General features: G+C 44.0%; 1 protein-coding gene across 2 annotated transcripts in view; it reads right to left on the minus strand.

Moving 5' to 3' along the window:
* The window catches only part of GAB3 (GRB2 associated binding protein 3), a 244,502-nt gene that overhangs the window by 74,210 nt on the left and 144,481 nt on the right, over positions 1 to 25,811 (minus strand). For both annotated transcript variants that reach the window (XM_033946079.1, XM_033946080.1), the window contains exon 2: positions 14,660 to 14,963. In XM_033946079.1, coding sequence (XP_033801970.1) covers positions 14,660 to 14,963 — 304 coding nt within the window. The remainder of the gene's footprint in view (positions 1 to 14,659; positions 14,964 to 25,811) is intronic.

Here is a 25,811-nt window from a genome sequence, read left to right on the forward strand (position 1 = left end):
TCTCTCGACTACAAGACTTTTAGAAAAGAAATAAAGACCATACTCTTTAAGAAAACTCTGAAAAAAGAAATAATACCGCAAGTCTCAAATTCCACCTCTCACTAAAGCCAACTACCCCAAACAAATAACCTTACCCATTTCTCACTCTTTTTGAAAATGACCAATTTTTTTTTTTTTTGTAAGTTCTTGTTGTAATACATCTTGGATAATTCTTTTGTAATCCGCCTTGAACTGCAAGGTAATGGCGGAATATAAATCCCTAATGTAATGTAATGTTGTACTCAATAAATAAATATCAGCAAAAAAGTGCACTTATCTTAAAAACTTCTTCTAAAGTGCCTTAGTGCAATGTGCGGTATACGGTAAAGAATTCTCCCTGACAGGGCTTGTTTCTCCAATCACTAATGGCTTCCTCAGGGGTCTTTAATGGAAACTGAAACATAAAATCAAAGTTAAACACAGCTGGGCACAAGATGTCTTTCAAATTTCTCTCTCTCATAAAGGCGTGCATTCAAACGTGAAAAGTATGCAAATCGGGACTTGTTAATGGATGGACATAAGAATAATGTCGATGAGGACAAGATCCTCACTTATGTAATGCGATACACGGCGGATGCACAGGTACTGGTATCCATTGTGAAGAAAAATTGGAAGATTCTCCAGACGAATCCTTTGTTTCAAGACACTGCTTTAAGGATGGACTTTACGAGAGAGAGAAATTTGAAAGACATCTTGTGCCCAGCTGTGTTTAACATGAAGACCATGGATGACCACATGACTCTCCCCATTTGATTTCTTTAGATGTAAATGCAGTATTTGTGATTTAACCATACAAGGGAAGGAGTTTCAAAATCTAGTTGACAATAAAATCTATAACATCAAACAGTTTTTGACCTGTGATTCGAATTACATCATTTATGTCATCTTATGTCCATGTCCAAAAATTTACATTGGAAAATCTATTAGAGCGTTTTGCATTAGAATGAGTGAACACAAATCAAGTCTTAAACGGGGTATTGTTACAGTCCTGATAGTTGAACATTGTAAAGAAATGAACCATCAACTCAGCCAACTCAAATGCTTGTGTATAGATAAAGAACCTAAAAATATCAGAGGAGGTGACCGTCAAATAAATTGCTATAGCGTGAGGCAAGATGGATTTTCAAATTACACTCATTGACACCGAATGGATTGAATATTAACATCGGGTGGAAAACATTTTTCTGAGTATTCAAGTTGTTTTCCACTCTTTACATCTTTGACTTTTTCAATTTTTTGCTTGTTTTGGGTAAATCCGACTACGTCTTATTACTCTAATTGCTCTTGAATAGAGAGTGAGATTCATCCAATCAGATCTGGTTTTTATTTAGCTGTCATTGTTCTTAATGCGCATGTCTGGTGTTCCATATTCACCGGCGCCATTTTTTTGGGAAGTTAATGCTATAGTTACTAACAGTGAGTACCACATTGTTTAAGTTTTATACAATTTAAAAGTTATTAGGATTATAATGGAGACTTTGAGTTTATGTTTCAGTTTCCATTAAAGACCCCCTGAGGAAGCCAATAGTGATTGGCGAATACTTTACCGTATACCGCACATGCACTAAGGCACTTTAGAAGAAGTTTTTAAGATAAGTGCACTTTTTTGCTGATATTTATTTATTGAGCATAACATCACAATATAAATGAATGGATCCAAGATGGCGGACGGACCCGTTAGTTGAGCGGTTCGCCACAGCACACCTCATCAAAAGTTTGTACTACAAACATTTACCTGAGAGCCTTGCCGAAAAGAAGAGGCCGAAGCACTGCTGGAGCCTCGCGACCAATCTCGGCACTATAGATGAGCTCCTGCGACGAATGCAGGAAGAATCGGCGGCATCAATGCACCCGCTGCAGATGCTCCGTGGTGAAACGTAGGTGACCTCCTTGGGTCTGGAGACCACCCTGAGCCCTGACGCCAGAGCACCTCCCCCTCCTCCCCAGACTGCCAGTTCCCTGCGGGAAGAGGAGCAACCAGAAGGCGGAGTGCACTTCTCCCTGGAGGCCGTTAAAATCAGGAAAGGGAACTTGGAGTTGGACTCTCTGAATTTACAGGAGAGTCCCGCAGAGCCTGGGATTTCATCTGTTTCGAGGGTGGATTGCGAACGGGAAAGCCCTGATCAGGAGGATACGCCGGTTGGTGAGAATAAGAATACTGAAATTCAAAAGACTTCCTTTACATTGCAGAAACCCTGAAAGGTAACGTTGGATTCTATCTGGGATCTCGTGGCAGACCTAGCAAAATCAATCAAGCCCCAGCTGGCTCAGCTGGAGCAAAAAGTCAATAACCAAGAAACTGATATTACAAATCTCAGAACTGAGTTACAGGACTTTAAAAATTAATCTGTAGTACCCAAACAAATCACGGAAACCATAGTAAGAGATAACATAAACTTGAGAAGGAAATTAGAATCTTTGGAAAATTTTTCTCGCAACAATAATCTTAGATTGATTAATTTTCCTAGAGTAGAGACGATACCACCTAGAGATATGTTAAAATGCTACATGATGGAAGTTTTGCAAATATCAGAGGATCTGTTATCACCATTTTCTTAGGTGTATTATCTACCTATAAGAAAAGGACAATTAAAATCACAAGAAGACAATCAGCAATCACCCAATATTACATCAATCTTGGAACTCTTGGATAGGGAGGTGGCGAAAGCGGCAACACTTCTCCTTACAGTAGCCTTAACACCAGATAAAAATTGATTACTTAGACTTTTCTTTAAAAATAAACAAAAGAAATTTCTTGGATTTAAAATACAAATGTTTCCAGATCTGGTGCGAGACACACAAAAACGTAGACGTGAATTTCTCATTATGAAACCGGGTGTTATTTCTTCGTCACCCATGTAAATGTGTGATACAATATCAAATGCAAAAATATGTTTTTTTTGACCCTAGCCAACTGACAACCTTCTTATCTGTGGCTCGACTGAAAGCTGGGACAACATGAATGCTTATTGAAGTTTGATACTTCCTCACTAATGGATTCCTCAGATTTCTTATGTTTATCTATTTGAGTTATTAATTTGCTCGCTGATTCTATGTCTTGGATCCTATATTGAGGACTTGAGTTTAAAGTTAAATTATCAAATTCCTAATATTTTGCTAGATCATTACTATTAGTAATGCATCTTTTCCTTATCTTTTTAATTTTATCTTTCTGTACAAGTGTATACTTGATAAGTTAATGAAAATATGATAAATAAATAAAATGATTTAAATGAATGAGTGAGAGGTTTTGGTCGATGAACGAGAATCCAACCTGCATTTGTTATTCCAATGTTCATTCATTGAACGGAGCAGGATTTCTGAGACCTTTCCTCTCAATATAGACGTGGAGGGGCATAATCAAAAAAAAAGTCTAAGTCCCCTTTTGGCCTAAGGCCTTAAACGTTGAAAGTATAAGCAGGAAAAATGTCCATTATCAAAAAAAACGTCCAAAAGGAGGTTTTTTTTGATAATGGCCTGCCTCTACGTTCAGCTGTTTAAACGCCCAGACCACCACTACGTCTAAACCAGCGGTCTCAAACTCAAACCCTTTGCAGGGCCACATTTTGGATTTGTAGATACTTGGAGAGCCGCAGAAAAAAATAGTTAATGTCTTATTAAAGAAATGATAACTTTGCATGAGGTAAAACTCGTTATAGTTTATAAATCTTTCCTTAATTGTTTCTGATAATTTCAGCTATACACAGCTGAAAACAGTGCAACATGCAGAAAGTGAAGTTTAGATAGTTTTTCACTTTCTGCATGTTGCACTGCTCTCAGCTGTATATAGCTGAAATTATCATAAGCAATTAACGGAAGTTTTATAAACTATAAAGAGTTTTATCTCAAGCAAAATTGTGATTTAGATTCTAATCTAAAGTATCAACTGCAAGAGAGAAGATTTTGGTGTAGTCCTCTAGGTTTTTTTGTAGAGGGGAGAATCAATATCCGACTTGTAACTTAAGTGTCCGGTGGTCGCGTCCGCAAACACCTTCAACTCTCACCTTCTCCAGCACTGGACACAACTAACAACTTACATCAAGCAGTCACCGCCAGGAGAGGTGCCGAATTTTGCAAGAGTTCACGAGATTAAGTACACACGCACAAGCTGCATTGACTCCAATGGTTACCTTACGTTCTGGAACGTCACCCACCTCACTGCTGTAACCTCACACAAGTGCTTTCCTGCGTCTGTATGCAATTGTTCTCTCTGCTCCACCTCATAATTGCGTATAGACGCAGGAAAGCGCTTGCATGAGGTTACAGAAGTGAGGAGGGCAACGTTCCAGAACAATGGTAACATACTGAGGGCCTCAAAATAGTACCTGGCGGGCCGCATGTGGCCCCCGGGCCACGAGTTTGAGACCACTGGTCTAAACTTATACCATATAATCAACCTAAAAAAAGCCTAAGCCCCAAACGTCCAAAACAAGGGCTTTTAGGCGAAGGAGGAGCCAGTCCTTCGCCTAAAAGCTGGATTCTGACCGGTATCTGTCAAAAACAACACTGGTTACAGAATCCACCCCCCTACAACGATCCGGGCAGGAGGGAGCCCAAGCCCTCCTGCCCCGTCGAACCCTGACCCCCCCCCCCCAAGCCCTCTTGCCACGGCGGCACCCCGACTCCCCGATTACGTTCGGGGCAGGAAGGAGCCCAAACCCTCCTGCCCCGCGGCACCCCCGAACCCCCGATTACGTTTGGGGCAGGAGGGAACCCAAGCCCATACCTTGAAATCGTTGGCCGGATGGATGGGTGCCAAGCCTGCCCGTCCGGCAGGCCAGCCATCCCAGGAATGGGGCCGGATTGGCCCAGGCGGCTCAAACCCCGTCCACAGGTGGGGCCTGAGGCGCCTGGGCCAACCAGAATAGGCCCAGGAGCCTTAGGCTCCTCCTGTGGGCGGGGCCTTAGGCACATGGGCCTAAGGCCCCGGGAACGTAATCGGGGTTTCTGGGTTTTGGGGGTGCCGCGGGGCAGGAGGGCTTGGGCTCCCTCCTGCCCCAAACGTAATTGGGGGATCAGGGGTGCCGTGGGGCAGGAGGGTTTAGGCTCCCTCTTGCCCTGATCGTTGTGGGGGGGAAGGGTGGATTGCGGCAGGGGAGATGAGCCATCTCTCCTGCCAGGATCATTGCTGTAGGGGGTAGGCAGGTTGTTGGTCGCAGCAGCCACGATCAGCTAAGCGGCCCCTTTTTGGCACTTATACCTGTTTTGACTTGGTCTAAGTCAAAACGTATAAGTGCCGACTAGGCAACCTGCCTAAAGTTTTGGTTATACCTGTTGCACGCCTAGGTCGAGGTCGGCCCACCTCCCACCCTTTCCCCTCCTCTAAAAACGCCTCTTTTCTCTCTGTGCGTTTAGAGGCAGGGGAAAGGCCTAAGCTGGTTTTAGATACGTCTAAAACCAGCTTTGATTATGGGTACTTGGACGATCAGGCTTTTTGATCGTCCAAGTAGCCATTTAGGCCACTTTTTAGAGGTTTTTATTTTATTTTTTTTTAAATTATGAGCCCCATAACGTTTAAGTTGTGTTGTAGAAACTTGTTTTTTGTATTGAATGTTCATTCTTAGAGGTTTCTTGCATTTGTTGAAATTACAGTGTTCCTCTATCCTTAACTGTCCAACTAAGTTGCTCCGCATTTTCACCTGCTACTGAAATCGCCTTCATCCTAATCTCCGCATATTTCACTCACTGCATTCCATCTAGTCACATCGCCATCTCAGATCTTAATGGGCAATGTGAATGATACAAATGTCATAGCTTACGATAAATACCAAGGTATTCCATTACGCACTGCCTGAAATATTAACACTAAAACTTTAAACAAAATCCTACATTTAACAGGAAGCCACTGAAATTGTCGCAAAAGGGAGATCACATATCCCGACCTATCACTCCCAAAAATCATTCGTGCAGCGGCATTCTGGACTACCTGCAGTGCTCCACATTCAGCATTATTCTATAATGGGTGCTCATCTTTGAGTACACATTGTAGAACAGCATTGAGCACCGATTTTTTTGGGTACCCTTTTCTGAACACTATTTATTGAATCTACCTCTATACATGCATATGTACCTGTATTCTATAACATATATGCATAAATGTTACCTAATTTTAGACAGAGTGAAGGTGGGATCACCAATCACATATGTATTGCAAAGTTTCCTTTTGAAAATCAGGATACTGGGCTTGATGGACCTTTGGTCTGTCCCGTTATGGCAATTCTTATGTTCTTAGATTTAAAACAAACTGGAGAAAATATTTTTTCACACAAGGTGAAATTAAACTCTGGAATTCATTGCTGAAAAATGTGGTGAAATCAGTTAGCTTAGCGGGGTTTTAAAAAAGGTTTGGATAATTTCCTAAAAGAGAAGTCCATAGGCCATTATTGAGATGGCTTGGGGAAATCCACTGCTCATTCCTAGGATAAGCAGCATAAAATCTGTTTTACTACTTGGGATCTAGCTAGGTACTTGGGACTTAGGTTTGCCATTGTTGGAAACGGGATACTGGGCTTGATGGACCTTTGGTCTGTCCCAGTATGGCAGCTCTTATGTTCTTATGTGAGCCAAGTATAGGACAGTCAAGCCATTGTGACATCACTGATGAGGTTGGCTCTTAGGCACTGGTGGAATAAGGCATTATGTTATCACAATATGAGGGGCTGATGAAAAGTTCTTGGCCCAACCTAGAAGAGAAAGCACAGTTACTTACCGTAACAGGTGTTATCCAGGGACAGCAGGCAGATATTCTTGACTGATGGGTGACGGCACCGACGGAGCCCCGGTACGGACAATTTTAGAGTGATTGCACTCTAAGAACTTAGAAAGTTCTGGTAGGCCGCACCGCGCACGCGCGAGTGCCTTCCCGCCCGACAGAGGCGCGCGGTCCCCAGTTATGATAAGCCAGCTAAGAAGCCAACCCGGGGAGGAGGGAGGGACGCAAGAATATCTGCCTGCTGTCCCTGGATAACACCTGTTACGGTAAGTAACTGTGCTTTATCCCAGGACAAGCAGGCAGCTATTCTTGACTGATGGGTGACCTCCAAGCTAATAAAAGAGGGATGGAGGGAAGGTTGGCCATTAGGAAAACAAATTTTGCAAAACAGATTGGCCGAAGTGTCCATCCCGTCTGGAAAATGTGTCCAGACAATAATGAGATGTAAAAGTATGAACTGAGGACCAAGTGGCAGCTTTGCAGATTTCCTCAATGGGCGTGGATCGGAGGAAAGCTACAGATGCTGCCATAGCTCGGACTTTATGGGCTGTGACAGAACCTTCCAGTGTCAGTCCGGTCTGAGCATAACAGAAAGATATGCACGCTGCCAGCCAATTAGACAACGTACGTTTAGAAACAGGACGTCCCAATTTATTTGGATCAAAGGACAGAAAGAGTTGAGGGAATGATCTGTGAGGCTTAGTACGGTCTAAATAGTAAGCCAAAGCCCTCTTACAGTCCAAAGTATGTAAAGCCTGTTCCCCAGAATGAGAGTGAGGTTTTGGAAAAAAGACAGGCAGAACAATGGATTGGTTGAGATGGAATTCAGAGACAACCTTCGGGAGAAACTTTGGATGAGTACGCAGAACCACCTTGTCATGATGAAAGACTGTAAAAGGTGGATCCGACACTAGTGCATGGAGCTCACTGACCCTCCTGGCAGAGGTAAGAGCAATAAGAAAAAGCACCTTCCAAGTGAGAAACTTGAAAGAAGCAGTAGCCAAGGGTTCAAATGGAGGCTTCATTAAAGCGGAAAGAACTACATTAAGATCCCAGATCACAGGAGGGGCTTTAAGAGGTGGTTTCACATTAAAAAGACCCCGCATGAACCTGGACACTAAGGGATGAGTTGAGAGGAGTTTTCCATGGATTGGCTCATGAAAAGCTGCTATAGCACTAAGATGGACTCTGATTGAAGTGGACTTGAGGCCAGAGTCTGACAAAGAAAGGAGATAATCCAACAATGTCTCCACTGCAAGGGAAGTGGGATCATAATGATGGAGAAAACACCATGAAGAAAACCGTGTCCACTTCTGATGGTAACATTGAAGAGTGGCCGGTTTCCTGGAGGCATCCAGAATTGAACGAACAGGCTGAGACAAGAGTGTATCATGAGAAGTCAGCCCGAGAGATACCAAGCTGTCAGGTGCAGCGACTGTAGGTTGGGGTGTAGAAGAGTTTCCTGATGCTGAGTAAGCAGAGAAGGATACAGAGGCAGAAGAAAAGGTTCCCTGGAACTGAGTTGAAGTAGAAGGGAGAACCAATGTTGCCTGGGCCACCTCGGAGCAATCAGAATCATGGTTGCTTGATCCCTCTTGAGCTTGAATAAGGTTCTCAACATGAGAGGCAGAGGAGGGAAAGCGTACAGGAACAGATTGGACCAATCGAGGAGAAAAGCATCCGCTGCCAGACGGTGAGGTGAGTAGAGTCTGGAGCAGAATAGGGGCAGCTGATGATTGTGCGGAGCTGCAAAGAGGTCTATCTGAGGGGTGCCCCATTGAGCGAAGATGGATTGTAGAGTTACCGGATCTATTGTCCATTCGTGAGGTTGGAGAACTCTGCTGAGCTTGTCCGCTAAGGAATTCTCCTCTCCCTGAATGTAAATAGCTTTCAGGAATAGATGGTGATTTACGGCCCAAGTCCAGATCTTTTGGGCTTCCTGGCATAAGAGGCGAGAGCCCGTCCCACCCTGTTTGTTGATGTAGTACATCGCAACTTGATTGTCTGTGCACAACAGGACAACTTGAGGAAAAAGAAGATGTTGGAAGGCCTTGAGGGCATAAAACATCGCTCTGAGTTCCAGGAAATTGATGTGACGCTTCTTTTCCTGGGCAGTCCAAAGACCTTGAGTTTGGAACTCGTTCAAATGAGCTCCCCATGCATAAGGGGAGGCATCGGTGGTGATGACTAGTTGATGAGGAGGTTGATGGAACAGAAGACCTCTGGACAGATTTGAGGATACCAACCACCATTGTAGAGACTGACGAAGAGATGATGTCACAGATATGTGACGTGAGCAAGGATCCGTCGCTTGGGACCACTGGGTAGCTAGTGTCCATTGAGGAGTGCGCAGGTGAAGACGTGCAAGAGGCGTGACATGAACTGTGGAGGCCATGTGACCCAAAAGAATCATCATTTGCTTTGCTGTGATGGAACGCTGTGGAAGCACCTGTTGACATAGAGAGTGAAGCGTTTGAAGACGATTGGACGGCAGGAACGCTCTCATGAGGATTGTGTCCAAGACAGCTCCTATGAATTGAAGTCTCTGAGTGGGGATGAGATGAGATTTGGGTAGATTGATCTCGAACCCCAGAAGTTGAAGAAACCTGATAGTTTGGTTGGTGGCCAGGAGAACAGTCTGAGATGAATTGGCCTTTATCAACCAATCGTCCAGGTAAGGAAAGACCTGAAGGTGGTGAGATCGCAGGAAGGCAGCCACCACAATCAGACATTTGGTGAATACTCTCGGAGAGGAGGCAAGACCGAAGGGTAGCACCTTGTATTGGTAATGACAACGATTGATCATGAAGCGTAGGTATTGTCTGGAGGCCAGATTGACCGGTATATGAGTGTACGCTTCTTTGAGATCGAGAGAACATAGCCAGTCGCCTTGATTTAGAAGAGGATAAAGAGTGGCTAGAGAGAGCATTTTGAACTTTTCTTTGACCAAACATTTGTTGAGATCGCGGAGATCTAGAATTGGTCTGAGATCTCCTGTTTTTTTGGGGACTAAAAAGTAACGGGAGTAGAATCCCTGTCCCTTTTGATCTAGAGGAACCTCCTCTATGGCGTTCAAAAGGAGAAGGGATTGAACCTCCTGGAGAAGAAGGAAAGACTGATTGTGCGAAGCAGACTCTTTTGGTTGACTTGGAGGAGGTAGAGTTTGAAAGTTGAGAGAGTAGCCGTGGTGGATGATGTTCAGAACCCACTGATCTGACGTGATAAGTTCCCAACGGCTTATGAAATAAGAAAGACGTCCTCCTATAGGCTGTGGAAGTTGAGTAGGAGGGAGAAGACTGGCTATGTTCTGGAGAACCAAGTCAAAAGGGTTGAGTAGACTTTTGTGCAGGAGTAGATTTTACCTGCTGTTGTTGCTGAGGTTGTCTAGCAGCTGGACGCTGTTGCCTCTGACGCCTAGGTTGTTGAGCAGTTTGAGGCAGAGGGCGAGCCACAAATCTACGTTGGTAGGTTGATTGTGGACGAAAGGGCCTAGTTGGTGGAGGCTTCTTAGTTTTAAGAAGCGTGTCCCATCTGGTCTCATGAGCTGATAATTTCTGGGTAGTGGAGTCCATGGAATCTCCAAACAGCTCATCCCCTAAGCAAGGTGTATTGGCTAGCCTATCCTGGTGATTAACGTCCAGTTCTGAAACACGAAGCCAGGCTAGCCTTCGCATGGCCACTGAGATGGCCGTGGCTCTGGAGGTCAGCTCGAAAGTATCATAGATAGATCTTACCATGAATTTTCGAAGCTGTAAAAGAGATGAACAAGTGTGGTGAAAAGCAGACTTTTTCCTATCAGGAAGATATTTCTCAAAAGCAGTGATATTTTGTATTAAGTGCTTAAGATAAAAAGAGAAATGGAATGCATAATTTCCTGATCGATTTGCTAACATAGCATTTTGGTATAGCCTTTTACCAAACTTGTCCATAGATTTGCCCTCTCTGCCAGGAGGGACTGAGGCATATACACTAGCCCCTTTGGACTTTTTCAAAGTGGACTCAACCAAAAGGGACTCATGAGCTAATTGGGGCTTGTCAAACCCAGGAATAGGAATGACTTTATACAAGGAATCCAACTTTTTAGGCGCTCCAGGAATAGTTAAAGGAGATTCCAGATTTTTATAAAACGTCTCTCTCAATATATCATGGAGAGGGAGTTTAAGGTATTCCTTTGGAGGCTGGTCAAAGTCCAAGGCATCAAGGAAAGCCTTGGATTTCTTTGACTCAGCCTCCAAAGGAATGGAGAGAGAATTACACATTTCCTTCAAAAATGAAGAAAAGGAAGATACATCTGGTTTAGAGGAGGCTTCTAAAAGAGACGGGTCCTCATCACCAGAAGAGCATTCTCCCTCCGAAAGAAGAGGATCCTCCGAGTCACCCCATAAGTCAGGGTCTCGAACCTGAGAACTCCGGTCTCGAGACTCTGGAGTGGAAGGCTCTAAATGCCGGGACTTGTGAAGAGACTTCCCTGACCTGCCCGATTCGGTACCGGGAGATGCTACAGTACGCACCGGAGCCGAAGTTTGTACAGCTTGATGGTGAGCTCTCGGCTCCGGCGCCAGAATCGGCATGGAGACCGAGGAAACCGACTGTACCGGTACCGATAGAGTGGACGTCGATAAAATAGGACGGTCCACTATCGGTACCGGTGGCTCAGACCGGACTGGTACCGGCAAATTCGATGCCAGGGCTGGAGGTAGGAGGTGCTGTAGCTGTTCTTTAAGTTGTTCCTTTAGAACAGCAGCTATACGCTCCTCAAGGGAAGGCACCGGTACCGTCTTTTTCTTTAATGGTACCTTCGGTGCCGCTCTACGCTCCGAGGATGAGGACCCCGATGTCGAGGGGCTCACCTCTATTGGAGCGGAGCGCTTCCGTGGGCGCCTCGAGGTCGACAGAATTGGACTCGCTGCCATCGAGACCGGAGGACGCTCCAACGGGGAAGGCTTCTTAGCCGGCTTACCTGGAGTCGACACCGCCGCGGTATCGCGTGGTGTCGATGATGTGGGTGCCGACTGCGCCGGTGCCGATGTCGGTGCCGGTGTAGAATCAGACATCTCGGCACCAAACAATAATTTTTGTTGAATCTCTCGATTTTTGAGAGTTCTCTTTTTTAAAGTTGCACAGCGGGTGCAGGTTGACGCTCGATGGTCGGGACCAAGACACTGGAGACACCAATTATGAGGATCAGTTAGTGAAATTGGTCGTGCACACCGCTGGCACTTTTTGAAGCCGGGTTGGGGGGGCATGAATGTAAAAACGGCTTCAGCCAAATCGAAGGCCGAGGCCTCGATGGTGGCTAAAGGCCCCGCCGGGGCAAGGCCGAAAAACAGGCAAAAAAACAAAAAGTTTTTTTTTTTTTTTTTAAGAAAGAAAATAAAGAAAAAAGGAAAGGAAATAATATTCCTCAAAAAGTTTACGCGAGCGGGAAGTTCACAAAAAATCCTCTCACAACAGCCGTTGAGAGAGACGCGTCTTCTTAGCTCCGCGGAAACTAAGAAACTGGGGACCGCGCGCCTCTGTCGGGCGGGAAGGCACTCGCGCGTGCGCGGTGCGGCCTACCAGAACTTTCTAAGTTCTTAGAGTGCAATCACTCTAAAATTGTCCGTACCGGGGCTCCGTCGGTGCCGTCACCCATCAGTCAAGAATAGCTGCCTGCTTGTCCTGGGATAACGGGGAGAGTGTGGCACAATGGTTAAAGCTACAGTCTCAGCACCCTGAGGCTGTGGGTTCCTACCCACGCTGCTTCTTGTGACCGTGGGCAAGTCACTTAATAAGAACATAAGAATTGTCGCTGCTGGGTCAGACCAGTGGTCCATCCTGCCCAGCAGTCTGCTCACGTGACGGCCCCTAGGTCAAAGACCAGTGCTGTAAATGAGTCCAGCCCCACCTGTGTACGTCCCAGTTTAGCAGGAACTTGTCTAGCTTAGTCTTGAAACTCCCATTGCCCCAGGTATATTAGATAGATTGTGAGTCCACCAAGACAGACAGGGAAAATAAATTCATGTAAACCATTCTGAGGTTGTCAGAATAATTTATGTGGCAGGATTTATTTTACAGATCCCCACTGTCTTGTTCTTTTAATCCCAAAGGATTACAAAATAAAAAATCCAACCGTAACCTCTTTTTACTAGCTTTTTGGGTTTGTTTTGTTTTTTTTTTTTAAAAAAAAAACCTGTCTTTTCCACAGTCTCTGTGCAGTTGGTCAACACTAGCAATATGCGGCATGTTGTGACTGTCAACCTCCAGACAAAGGAGGGTCTGGATTGAGCCGGAACAATGCAACTTCTTGTGCTCATTACTGCTGAGGACCATGTGACACTTTTGGCAGTGTCAATGTAAGGAATCATTGAACGCTGAGTTATGTAAGTAATGCCCATCCCCACTGTGGCTAGCTTAACAGAGTACCCTTAGGGAAGTCAGTGAAAATGTCCTCAAGTGACCCACAGGACAGAGGAGCAGAGACAATGCCCGTCACTGCAAATGTCTGGCAGAATACATTGGCTTAAGAGGCCTGTCCTTGGGCCAGATGTGTTCTCCTTAACGTTACTTCTTATTTATTTCAAGACATCAAGACTGTTGCTTTTTGTATTTTTGTGAGCTCCATCATGTCAGCTTCATTGTTTTGGCCTGGATAAAGGCCAGAGGTTTTGCAGGTGCTTTCCGATCAGATTTCATCCTTTGGAATTTCCAAAGCTGCAGAAAATCTGTGATTCTAGTTTGTTCTATCAATTTATTTTATCAATTTATTCAGCATTTATACTCTGCTTATAACCTAAGCAGTTTACATTTATGTTCTCAAGTAGTTCTCCCTATCTGTCCTGGTGGGCTCACAATCTGACTACTGTACCTGGGGCAATGGAGTGTTAAGTAACTTGCTCAAGGTCACAAGGTTGCTGGGGTTGAACCTGCAACTTCAGGATGTTGAGGCTTCAGCCTTAACCACTAGGCCATGCCTCCTGAAAATACATGAAATATTTGGGTATTTTTCCATTTGTAGTCAGTTTCTCTCCCATTCTGTCTCACAGAAAATAATTTTAACATATATGTTTGATTTATTTAAGCTTCATATTCTGTAACAGAGACTAGAACAATACAGAATTAAATAGAAAATACAGTACATGGGTGATATTCTTCCACTAGATCAGGGTGTGGGCTGTGCAATCTCAATCTTCACAGGTCACAACCCAATTGGGTTTTCAGGATTTCCCCTATGAATATGATGAGATCTATTTGAATACAATGAAGTGCATGCAAATACAGTCAAACCTTGGTTTGCGAGTAACGCAGTTTGCGAGTGTTTTGCAAGACGAGCAAAACATTCTTGCAAATCATGTCTCGCAAACCGAGCTTTGACTCGATTTGCGAGCACCCCCCGCCCAAACAGCATTCAGTCTTACCCCATCTGGCATCGGCACGCAGCCCACAGGATATGCAGATGCTGGTGGAAGAAGTTCCTGCCTCTTGCCTGCACCAAGGATACACATATCTAGGAAATGGCTATTTTTGATAAAAATTGTTACCTTCTAGGTTTGACTATGACCATTTTCTATACTGGATTTTCGGCCGTTTCCCCAAACATTCAAAATTAGATTTAGACATCATATTGAAAATGTCCCTCCTCATTTCATTAATATCCCATCCTCAGATAATTAATCAGTTATCTTTTTACAGATGAATGCAAGAAGTTTCCAAGGAGAATATTAACTGTGAAATAATAAGTGCACATTTTTCTATAGCTGAAAACCACTTGCATTCTGAACTGAGCACTTATATTTTAGCGGTCCTGGAGGAATGGAAAATGAATCTCAATCAAAACCCATTCTTTCGTTCAGAGTACATTCCTGACATTTTTCTGATCTCATGCTTTGTGTGACTTGAGATATTTGCTCTGCCCGCTTTCTTTCCTACCTGTGCCATCCTCTAAATGCCCAAAGTTACAGATCTCATGGATGTTGTGCACCCAAGTCTGCATTTCTTCTTCTGTCTTAGCCACGAGGTAGAACGTGCGGCAAGTGGTTTTCACGATGAAGACAAAGTTGTTTTGGAACTGTTTCTTGACGATGCTCAGCCCCGTGTTCTTCAGCACTTCACAATCGTTGAGGTCTATGACACGGATGGGTTTCTTGGAATGGTTATTTCTGTAGTATTCTAGTACATCCGGATTCCCACTCATCCGCCCTCTCCGCAACACAAACCAGCGTTTCCGCCAAGCCTGTTGGATATAACATGACAAATGTTAAAAGCATAAAATGGATTTTGCTACTGATTAACGTATACAATAAGCAAATGAAATAGCAAAACATACATGTCTTATCTTATCTTAATAAGTTTTTTCTATTCCGCCTTTACCTAAATAGTTGAAGGACAGATAACAGAAGTAAAATAAACCAGACCAATTTGTCCGGGAACTACAGATTTAAAACATAAAACTTACATAGCATAATTAAGCCCAATTTAAATCAATCATGATGGAAACAGAAAAGATTTTACATTACATTACATTACATTAGTGACTTCTATTCCGCCTGTACCTTGCAGTTCTAAGCGGATTACAGAGTAAGATAGCTGGACATTTCCAGGAATTACAAATAACAGTATAAGGTAGCTGGACATTTCCAAGAAGTTATAATTTACAGTATAAGATAGCTGGATAACAGTATACGGTAGCTGGACATTTCCAAGAAGTTACAATTTACAGTATAAGATAGCTGGATAACAGTATACGGTAGCTGGACATTTCCAGGAAGTTACAATTTACAGCATAAGGTAGCTGGACATTGCCAAGAAGTTGCCTTTTTGGGGATGATTACATAGTAGTTTTTTTGAACCAAATATAATGCCCAGCGACGTGTAATCTCAAAGGAAGTTGGTTCAAAAAACTAATCAGTTGATATTGAATTGACAAAGAAAATTTACATTCTTAGCCTTAGGAAATTTCAATTTAAAAGTTTTTCTCATTTGATATTTAGAAAGAGGGCTATACAATATGGACACTAGATCTGTCAAATAATCAGGAAAATTACCGTTAAGATCTTATAAACCGTAACTCCTAACTTGAATTTTATTCTAGCTTCCAAAAGTAACCAATGAAGTCTACTGTAATAAGGTTGAAAATGCTCGTTTAAGATTTTTTGAAACACTGAGTACCAGAGGGTAGGTTTTTATGCCGATGAAAGAAAGAAAGGGAGCTTGGAGAAATTCTCTGTGTGTCTCCCAGTAAAACTCAGGCTTTTCCTGGTTCATAGTCAGTCGTGCGCGAGACACCAGTGAGCCGACAATCAAGCACTGACAGTTCGGCGCAAGAAAGAAGCGCACTGTGGGAAAACTTAGTTTTAAAGAGCTCCAAAGCGGGGTGTGAGTGGGAACCCCCCCCACACACACTTTACTATATAGTGTTTGCGCTGCTGTTCAAGGGGAGGGTTGGAACCCTCCATTATAGAGAAAACGGAACTTTTTCTGATTTTTTCAGGAAAAGTTCCGTTTTCTCTATAATGTGGGGGGTTGCACCCTCCACACACCCCCTAACGGCAGCGCAAACACTATGCACCCCCCGTCAGAGATCTTTAAAACTAAGTTTTCCCACGGCACACTTCTTTCTTGCGCCGAATTGGCAGTGCTCGATTGTCGGTGCGCTGGTTTCTTGCACGCAATTATCCTGTCACCCTTTTCCTACTCTTGGACTCTGTTTATATCTGATGGCAATAATAAAACTAATATTCTGTTAAAAAAAGTGCTATTGATTGAAGACTTTGGTAGGTGATTTCTCCTATTTTGGAGTTAGTGCATAGAGGAATTAGCATGTGGCCATTAACTGGGGAAATTGAAAATGCGGCCATTGTATAGCTGTGCAAAAAAAAAAAAAAAAAAGTGGCCTCAGTGTGCAGGAAAACCCACACACCAGTCATAGTGTGGGACGCTTTTTACCACAGCTTCATAAACAGGCCCCAGAATTTATGTAATCTCTGCAGAATCTGGAATTTTGAAAATATAGGCAGAATATATAAAGAGAACATTAACAGTTTTTTGGGCCCCTTCTACAGAGCCGCAGTAGTGATTCTCCCACAGCATATGCACCAAAGAAACTAAATAGGCTTCGATGCATTTACCAAGGGGAACCTACTACCGCGGCTTTCTACCTGCTTCATTATATACAGGCTATACTGCTTTATGGTTTTTATGCTGCCTTTTAAAAAAAAAATTATTGTTCGCAGGCTATATGTGTGGAAAACATCCTGACATACCATCAACTCAATACATAAAAGGGCTCCTTTAACAAACCCGCAGCAAAAGTTTCTACTGCGGGCCAATGAGGTAAATGCTAGGAATGATAAAGAAGGGGATCACAAACAGATTGGAGAAGGTTATCATGCCGCTGTACCGGGCCATGGTGCGCCCTCACCTGGAGTACTGCATCCAGCACTGGTCGACGTACATGAAGGACACGGTACTACTCGAAAGGGTCCAGAGAAGAGCGACTAAGATGGTTAAGGGGCTGGAGGAGTTGCCGTACAGTGAGAGATTAGAGAAACTGGGCCTTTTCTCCCTCAAACAGAGGAGATTGAGAGGGGACATGATCGAAACATTCAAGGTACTGAAGAGAATAGACTTAGTAGATAAGGAGAGGTTGTTCACCCTCTCCAAGGTAGGGAGAACAAGAGGGCACTCTCTAAAATTGAAAGGGGATAGATTCCGTACGAACGTAAGGAAGTTCTTCTTCACCCAGAGAGTGGTAGAAAACTGGAACGCTTTTCCGGAGGCTGTTATAGAGGAAATCACCCTTCAGGGATTCAAGATAAAGTTAGACAAGTTCCTGCTGAACCAGAACGTACGCAGGTAGGGCTAGTCTCAGTTAAGGTGCTGGTCTTTGACCAAGGGCCGCCGCATGAGCGGACTCCTGGGATCGATGGACCACTGGTCTGACCCAAAAGCGGCAATTCTTATATTCTTATGTAAATGGTCCGACGTTGATAAGAATTCTATGAGCATGGGAGCATTTACGTAGCTCTACTGCAGCTTGGTAAAAGCCAGCGAAAACTAGTAAGTCTGGAATTTAGTGGTAGTGATCTGCTCAGGTAGGGATTTGTTGAAAGAAATGACTGAATTATAAGCCAGACTGGTCAGTGGGACTTTCTCTGGCCTTTGTGAACAACAGGCAGTGCTCTGATGCCGGAACTGTGGTGTAGGAAAACGGAAGTGACCACTGGTCATTCACATGCTAATGATCGGACACGCCAGCTCTGAAATCTGTGTTATTCATATGTAGGGCACACTTGGGTTGCTTCCTAAGAACAAAGACAGTTTGCATAAAACCATTTCTCAAAAGAGGGTCATCGAGTCAGCTGCAAGGTGTTTTCTACACACTTTTCCCTATGTACACAGCTACACAGAGAAGACAACATATTATGGCTGAACACACCAGGCTATTCTGTCTCTCTGGATTTTGAACTTAATTGCTAAGAGATTTAAATACAGAAAATGTAAGGCAAATATCAGATACAATTAAGAGGAACTTTTAGTTCTCAGAAACATTTGGAGACAGAAAGAGGAAATTAAACCTCTTATGCCATGTTTTACAACCAGCTAAGCCTGTTTACTACACTTTAGCAATGATTTTGTACGTTGTAAGACTAGTAGCAATCTCTGGATGTTTTTAAGGGTCCTACAGAGAACTTAGGTGCCCTTTTCCTAAGCACATGCTTACCGCTGTACATAAGTGCCCTGTGGTAATTTTGCATTCTGTACCCACTTCCCTTGCAGGTTGGGGCGGAGAGTAGGCGTGTTCAACGCTAATCAATTAAGTGTCGCTACATTGCCAATCGATTAGTGCGTGCTTAGCACACGAGTCATTACCATGTACAGCTCTGGTCAAATGGTTATTCTCTCATCTTAAAATGGAAAAAAATCAAATCAAATCTTTTAAGGCCGTCACTACAGTGACTGAAAGGAATAGGAGGAAACCGCTAGATGCAAAAACCAGCTTGAGGTGTGCTTGATGTATGGCTGGTGTGGTTTGTGTGGATTGCTTGAGATGGATGGTTTTGTAAGCTGGATGAGTGGGAGATGGTTGCGTATGGGGTTTCTACTTTTGACAAAATGATTTTGCAATCTTTGGTATCTTTAGGAGGGTGTTTTTTGGTGCACCTACCTGGACCCAATTTGGCAGGGTTCGCCTTTTCTATCAAGCTGACTTTGTATTTACTCCTAGTGGCTGTTTTGATTGCACCTCTCCTGTTGTAAGGCATTTGTATCTACCAGCGTTTTACTCTTCTCCTGTACCAGTTTTTTGGTCCTCGGTTTGGGCCTTGTTGTTTGTATTTGACTGCTTTCTCAATAAGAATTATTAACAACAAAAAAAAAAAGTAACAACAACAACAAAAAGAAACCCCAAAGAAAAACAAAACCAATAATTCAGCACGCCAGCAGTGAAGTAAACACTCCTATTACAGCTTGTTCTTAGCCACGAAATCTCAGCCAGCAACTGAGTTAAAAAAAAAACCCTCAGAGCGTCGCCTTGAGTCTTTAATGCACCTGTCCCGCCTGAAACCTTGTGGTAAGACACAGACAGCAATAAAAATAGTATTTACTTCAAATGTTATTGTGCTGGTTTTCGGTTTGTTGTGAAGCTCTGCAACATGGTGACACCAGAGCAGAGTGCATTCAGGTCAGCTATGCTCTCTGAAACTAAGAACAAAATTGGTCCCAGTCATTTTCCTTCATTTGGCTGGATGGAGAGGGAAGGGGCATCCTGAAAAGCACACATGTCCCTATAAACCAGGGATCTCAAAGTCCCTCCTTGAGGGCCACAATCCAGTCAGGTTTTCAGGATTTCCCCAATGAATATGCATTGAAAGCAGTGCATACACATAGATCTCATGCATATTCATTGGGGAAATCCTGAAAACCTGACTGGATTGCAGCCCTCAAGGAGGGACTTTGAGATCCCTGCTATAAACTGAAAGATTTTATTTGGGTAGCCTCATCTATCATGTCAATAAGAAACAACTTCTCTAAAGCTCCACTGGCTCCCTGTTCATTTCCACAAACAGTTCAAACTCCTCTTACTGACCTACAGGAGTATTCGTTCTGTAGCTCCTCAGTATCTCTCCTCTCTTGTCTCTCCCTATACGCCGCCTCGACAACCCCGCTGGGCGAGTCTCTCTTGTCGGTACCCTTCTCCTCTACTGCTAACTCTCGACTCCATCCCTTCTACCTTGCTGCACCAAAAGCCTGGAACAACCTGCCTGACTCAGTGCGTTGAGCACCGTCTCTGGTAGTCCTCAAGTCCAGGCTGAAAGCCCACTTTTTTGAAGCTGCGTTTAAGTCCTACCCTGCCAACTTGTAAAGCACCCATATCTGTTATCATTCCCTCTTACTACCTTACCCCTCCATCCCTTAAGTCTCTTGCAATTTCCACCTAAGTATCATGTATAAAATCACCTTTGTCCTCTATGTCTGTCATAATTCATTTATAAGCTCTTTCAAGCAGGGACCGTCTCTTGCATGTTTAATGCTACCAGGGAAACACAGTGCTGTATGTTTTAGAAATAATAATTAGTATATACCGGTACTTCCCTGATTATACACATGCGAACCAAATTCAACAATTAGCATGCAAAGTTGTGTACCGATTGGTTTGTGACCCCTTAGCGACCCCGGCCCGATTCACTTACCTCTCTGCCCACCATCCTCCGATCCGTGTATGCAAATGAGGACAACGGCATGCAAAGTAGGCAGGGACGCGATTCACTAAACAAAACCCTGCAACACTGAGTGGGCTGGCCGATCAAAAAAAAGCGACTGCTGAGGACCCTTTCCGACTACCTTCTGCTCCCTGCTCTCAGCCCTGTCAGCCCCGATCTCCAGGAGACATGCCGTTCAGAAAACAATAATCCCCTTCCTTTTTATAGAAGACTGTGCAAAACCAGATCTGCTGAAGAGACCCAAGTGCATGAGCACTGTGTAGCATGAGTGCTGCCACCTCAGACCCGGGAGATTCTTCTGCCCCTGAAAGTGGCAGGTGTAGTAGCGCCCGGGAGCAGCATCGGAGCTCTGGGCCCTCTCTGAAGCCTGTGCTTCTTCAAACACCCTTTTTGGACCGATCAGCCTCCTAGAAGCCAAGATCTGCAGCAGAGAGATCCTCGTTTCCTGGCAGCCTGCTCACTGCAGATATCTGTGGCTTCTCTTCCCACCCACCGGTGTTACCGGCATCAACTCCAGGGGCTGCTGCCTCCCCAGCCTCCAGCAGCCCCGACTCTCCTGCCTGCTCCGACTCTCCCACCCTTCCCAGCAGTGTAAGCCCATGGTTTTAATCCGTGGGCTTAAGCGGGTTAAAACCACGGACTCTAAAAAAAAGAAAAAAGAAGTTAAAAAGGAAAAAAAAAACAAATTCTGTGCCGAGCCCGGAGGTCCAGTGCACAATAGCAATCCGTGCAGGCAAATGGGGGCGTTCTTCCAATCGCCCCCATCTGCATATTTTAGGTTCCAGAATTCGTCAGACCTGCCCAGATCGGGCCTGATAGGGCAGGTTGATGAATCTAGCCCATAGTATATTGACAGTTATATAATACTCTATAACTAATTTGATAAATTAGCTGCTTAATGGCATTAACCAATAATTGACTATAATTGATGTTAATTGGTACTAATTAGCAGTTACCTGGATAACTGCCCTTAGTTGGTATGCTACAAATACAGTAAATGATGGCAGATAAAGACCTGCACGGTCCATCCAATCTGCCCCAAGGTGGCTAGAGCTGCACCTACCACTCTGTGCAGGCCTAAGTCACCCATGCTTAAATACTTGTTGAGAGATTAGAGAAACTGGGCCTCTTCTCCCTTGAAAAGAGGAGACTGAGAGGGGACATGATCGAAACATTCAAGATAATGAAGGGAATAGACTTAGTCAATAAAGACAGGTTGTTCACCCTCTCCAAGGTAGGGAGAATGAGAGGGCACTATCTAAAGTTGAAAGGGGATAGATTCTGTACGAACATAAGGAAGTTCTTCTTCACCCAGAGAGTGGTAGAAAACTGGAACGCTCTTCCGGAAGCTGTTATAGGGGAAAACACCCTCCAGGGTTTCAAGACAAAGTTATACAAGTTCCTGCTGAACCAGAACGTACGCAGGTAAGGCTAGTCTCAGTTAGGGCACTTTTCTTTGACCTAAGGGCCGCCGCGGGAGCGGACTGCTGGACACGATGGACCACTGGTCTGACCCTGCAGTGGCAATTCTTATGTTCTTATGCCAAACATGATGGGAAAGATATATGGTTATAACCAAGACATTACATTACATTACATTACATTAGGGATTTCTATTCCGCCATTACCTTGCGGTTCAAGGCGGATTACAAAAGGTTAATTTAGAAATACAGAGTTACAGTGATTGGCTAGATAGGTAAGTTGTAGATGTTAGTGCAGTAATGGGTAGATCAGATGTTGTAGATGTTAGTGCAGTAATGGGTAGATCAGATGTCGGTTTTAGAGTTACTAAGAGGTCGTGATGTTAATGCTGCTTCAGGAATTTCTTGAAAAGTGTGGTTTTTATTTCTTTTCTGAACGTCCTATAGTCTGGAGTGGTCATCAGAAGGTTGGATATCTGGTTGTCCAGCCTTGCGGCTTGAGTGGCTAGGAGGCCGTCGTGTAGTTTTGTTCTTTTTACTTCTTTGATTGGGGGGGGTATGAATGGGGAGTGTGTTTTTCTGTGTCTGGTAGTGGGTGCTTGGATGAGGCGATTGTTCAGGTATGATGGGCTGTCTCCGTGTAGGGTTTTAAATAGTATGCAGTAGAATTTAAATTGGATTCTTTCCTGGATTGGGAGCCAATGTGAGTTGATGAAGGCTTCAGTGATGTGGTCGTGTTTTCTCAATGAGTAGATGAGTCTCAAAGCTGTATTTTGGATTGTTTGGAGTTGTTTAATCATGGTTACAGGGCAAGGAAGGAAGAGGATGTTGCAGTAGTCCAATATACCTAGTATTAGGGATTGTACTATAAGTTGGAATTGTGTTTTTTCAAAGAATTTTCGGACTTGTCTCAGATTTCTCATGACTGCGAATGATTTCTGAATTGTTTTATTTATTTGCGGTTGCATAGTGCAGCATCTGTCTATGGTCATGCCAAGTAGTTTTATGGTGGTTTGGATTGGGTATTTGATTGCGTTTATTTCTAAGTTGGTTGTGGTTTGGACCTTGTCGTTTTCGAGAAGGATGAATTTGGTTTTGTCTTGGTTGAGTTTAAGTTTGTGATTTTTCATCCAGGTTGTGACTGTTTCAAGTGTTTGGTGAAGTTTGTTTGTCATGGTAGGTTTAGAATGATCATATGGGATGAGGATGGTGATGTCATCAGCATAACTATAGGTGGTTATGCCCAGATTGTCCAGATGCGTTCCTAGAGAAGCAGTGTAGAGATTGAAGAGGGTAGGGGATAGTGGAGATCCTTGTGGTACGCCGCAGGGGTTTGACCAGGATTCTGACTTTTCTTTGTTTGATTTTACACTGTAAGTTCTGAGTTTTAGGAATCCTTCAAACCATGAGTATACTTTATCTGAGATGCCTATTGCGTCTAAGATCTGTAGAAGGATGTTGTGATCCACTAAGTCGAATGCTGCAGTTAGGTCCAGTTGTATGAGAAGCATTTTTTTCCCTGTACTAAGGTGTTGTCTGACGGTATCCATAAGGGAGCCTAGTAGTGTCTCTGTACTGAAGTTTGTTCTGAAGCCTGATTGCGTGGGGTGGAGTAGGTTGTGGTCATCTATGTAATTGGAGAGGAGTTTGGCTACTAGGCCTTCTATAATTTTGACATATAGCGGAATTGAGGCTATAGGTCTAAAGTTAGATGGGTGGTTTTGTGGTGCTTTTGGGTCTTTTTGGATTGGGGTGATGACGATTTCGCTGAGGTCAGCAGGGAATGTGCCTTCTGTGAGCGTGAATTGAATCCATTGTAGAATTATAGTGCGGAATTTTACACTAGGGGTGGTAAGGAGATATGAGGGGCAATGGTTGAGGTCACAGGAGGCATGGCTGTATTTTTTGTAGAATTTGTTGAATTCTGACCATTGTATGTTGGGGAATTGAGTCCAAATTCTGTCTGCTGCGGTTGCCTCTTTTCCTGTAGGGTGGATTGTGATTGAGTTTTGATGGGATGGGTTGAGGATGAGAGTGGCTCTGGTATTGGTAATTTTGTTCTTGAAGTGTTCTGCTAAGAGGGTGGGTGATGGTGGAGGGGTGTTCGTGGTGGTAGTGTATGGTTTGGTGTCTGTTAATTCTTTCAGGATTTGGAATATTTTTTTGGAATCTTGGGTTTCCGTGCCTATGAGATTAGTATAGTAGCTTTTCCTCTTATCCCTTAGTAGATTTTTGTATTGTTTGTTGATTTTTTTCCAGTCGGTTTTTGTTTGATCTTGGTTCTTTTTCCTCCATTTTCTTTCTAATCTTCTACACTGTCTTTTGAGTTGGAGTAGTTCATTATCAAACCATTGGTCTGATTTCCTGCTGGTTCTGGTTTTGGTTTGAAGGGGGGCCAGATCATCAAGGATGTTAGTGGATACCTTTTTCCAGTGGGAGATGAAGTTTTTTGGGTCGCAGTTTTGGATGGTTTCGTCTACATTTGACCAAAAAATGGTTGGATCGATATGTTTTCGTGTGGTATATGTGGTTTTTTTTGATTGAGGTGTGTGTTTGGTCTTAGTCCAATTGATGTTGAAATTGTATGTGTAGTGGTCTGACCATAGGGATGGGGACCATGTTCCGTTAGTAGTTTGGATTGCTGGATTGGATGGTTGGAGAGACATGAATGCAGCAATGTCCAGTTGATGACCTTTTTCATGGGTGGTTTGTGGGTTTAGGATCTGGAAGGATAGGGCTTTGAGGAAGGATAGACAGTTATTTGCTGGTGTGGAGGTTGTGTCTTCTAGGTGTAGGTTTAGGTCTCCTAGGATGAGGTTATATTCTGCTGTTAATGAGTTTTGGTAGATGAAGTTTTCAAATTCAGGTCTCACTGTGGTCCAGTTTCCTGGTGTTATGTAGCAGAGTAAGCAGTTTAGTGAGTTTTTTAGTGTTGGGTTTGTGAGTTGACACGCTAGGAAATCCATTTGCGGAGTGGATGTTTTTTCAAGTATGTTTAGAGTTAGGGAGTTCTTGATTATTATTGCTAGTCCTCCTCCTCTTTTTTTTTCTCTGCAGGTTACTGTTATTTTGTATCCTGGCGGACATACTTCTTTTATTCTAGGGTCTGTGTCTGAGGTTAACCAGGTTTCAGTGAGGAATAGGCAGTCAAGTTTTTCTGTTTTTATCCAATTTTTTATGTTTTCTGTTTTGGGTCCTAGTGCTCTGATGTTAACATAGGCACATGTAAGGGAGGTTGTGTCGGTCTGGGGAATGTAAGTTGTTTCCGGGTATATGAGTGTTGAGGGAGTTGGATGGGATTTTGTTTTCGGGAGTGTTGATCTTCTTCTCCAGGTAACAGTGATGGATTGTTGAGTGCTGGTGTGGTGGTTCGAGTTTCTTGATGTGAGTATTCTTCTGTTGGTAAGTTGGAAGTTGGTTGTACTGGAGGATGTGGTTGTGGTGGGTAAGTTGTTTGCTGCTGCTTTCCAACTAGAAATGAGGAGGATTATCAAAAGGGTGGCTAGTGTGTGTGTATGCAGGGAGAGCTTCATTTTTGATGTCTGGTTCGGTCGAGCTGGTTGGTGAGGTGCTGTGTGCTGGATCAATTAAATTAAATGGTGTCCTCCTGCTGGATCGGGGGGGCGGAGCAGGGCTCCCACGCCGGCCCGGTCGAGCTGGTTGGAGAGGTGCTGTGTGCTGGATCAGTTAAATTAAATGGTGTCCTCCTGCGGGATCGGGGGGGCGGAGCAGGGCTCCCACGCCGGCCCGGTCGAGCTGGTTGGTGATGTGCTGTGTGCTGGATCAATTAACTTAAATGGTGTCCTCCTGCGGGATCGGGGGGGCGGAGCAGGGCTCCCACGCCGGCCCGGTCGAGCTGGTTGGTGAGGTGCTGTGTGCTGGATCAATTAGATTATATGGTGTCCTCCTGCGGGATCGGGGGGGCGGAGCAGGGCTCCC

The sequence above is a fragment of the Geotrypetes seraphini genome, chromosome 5 (genome assembly GCF_902459505.1).
Source record: "Geotrypetes seraphini chromosome 5, aGeoSer1.1, whole genome shotgun sequence".
Classification (NCBI taxonomy): domain Eukaryota; kingdom Metazoa; phylum Chordata; class Amphibia; order Gymnophiona; family Dermophiidae; genus Geotrypetes; species Geotrypetes seraphini.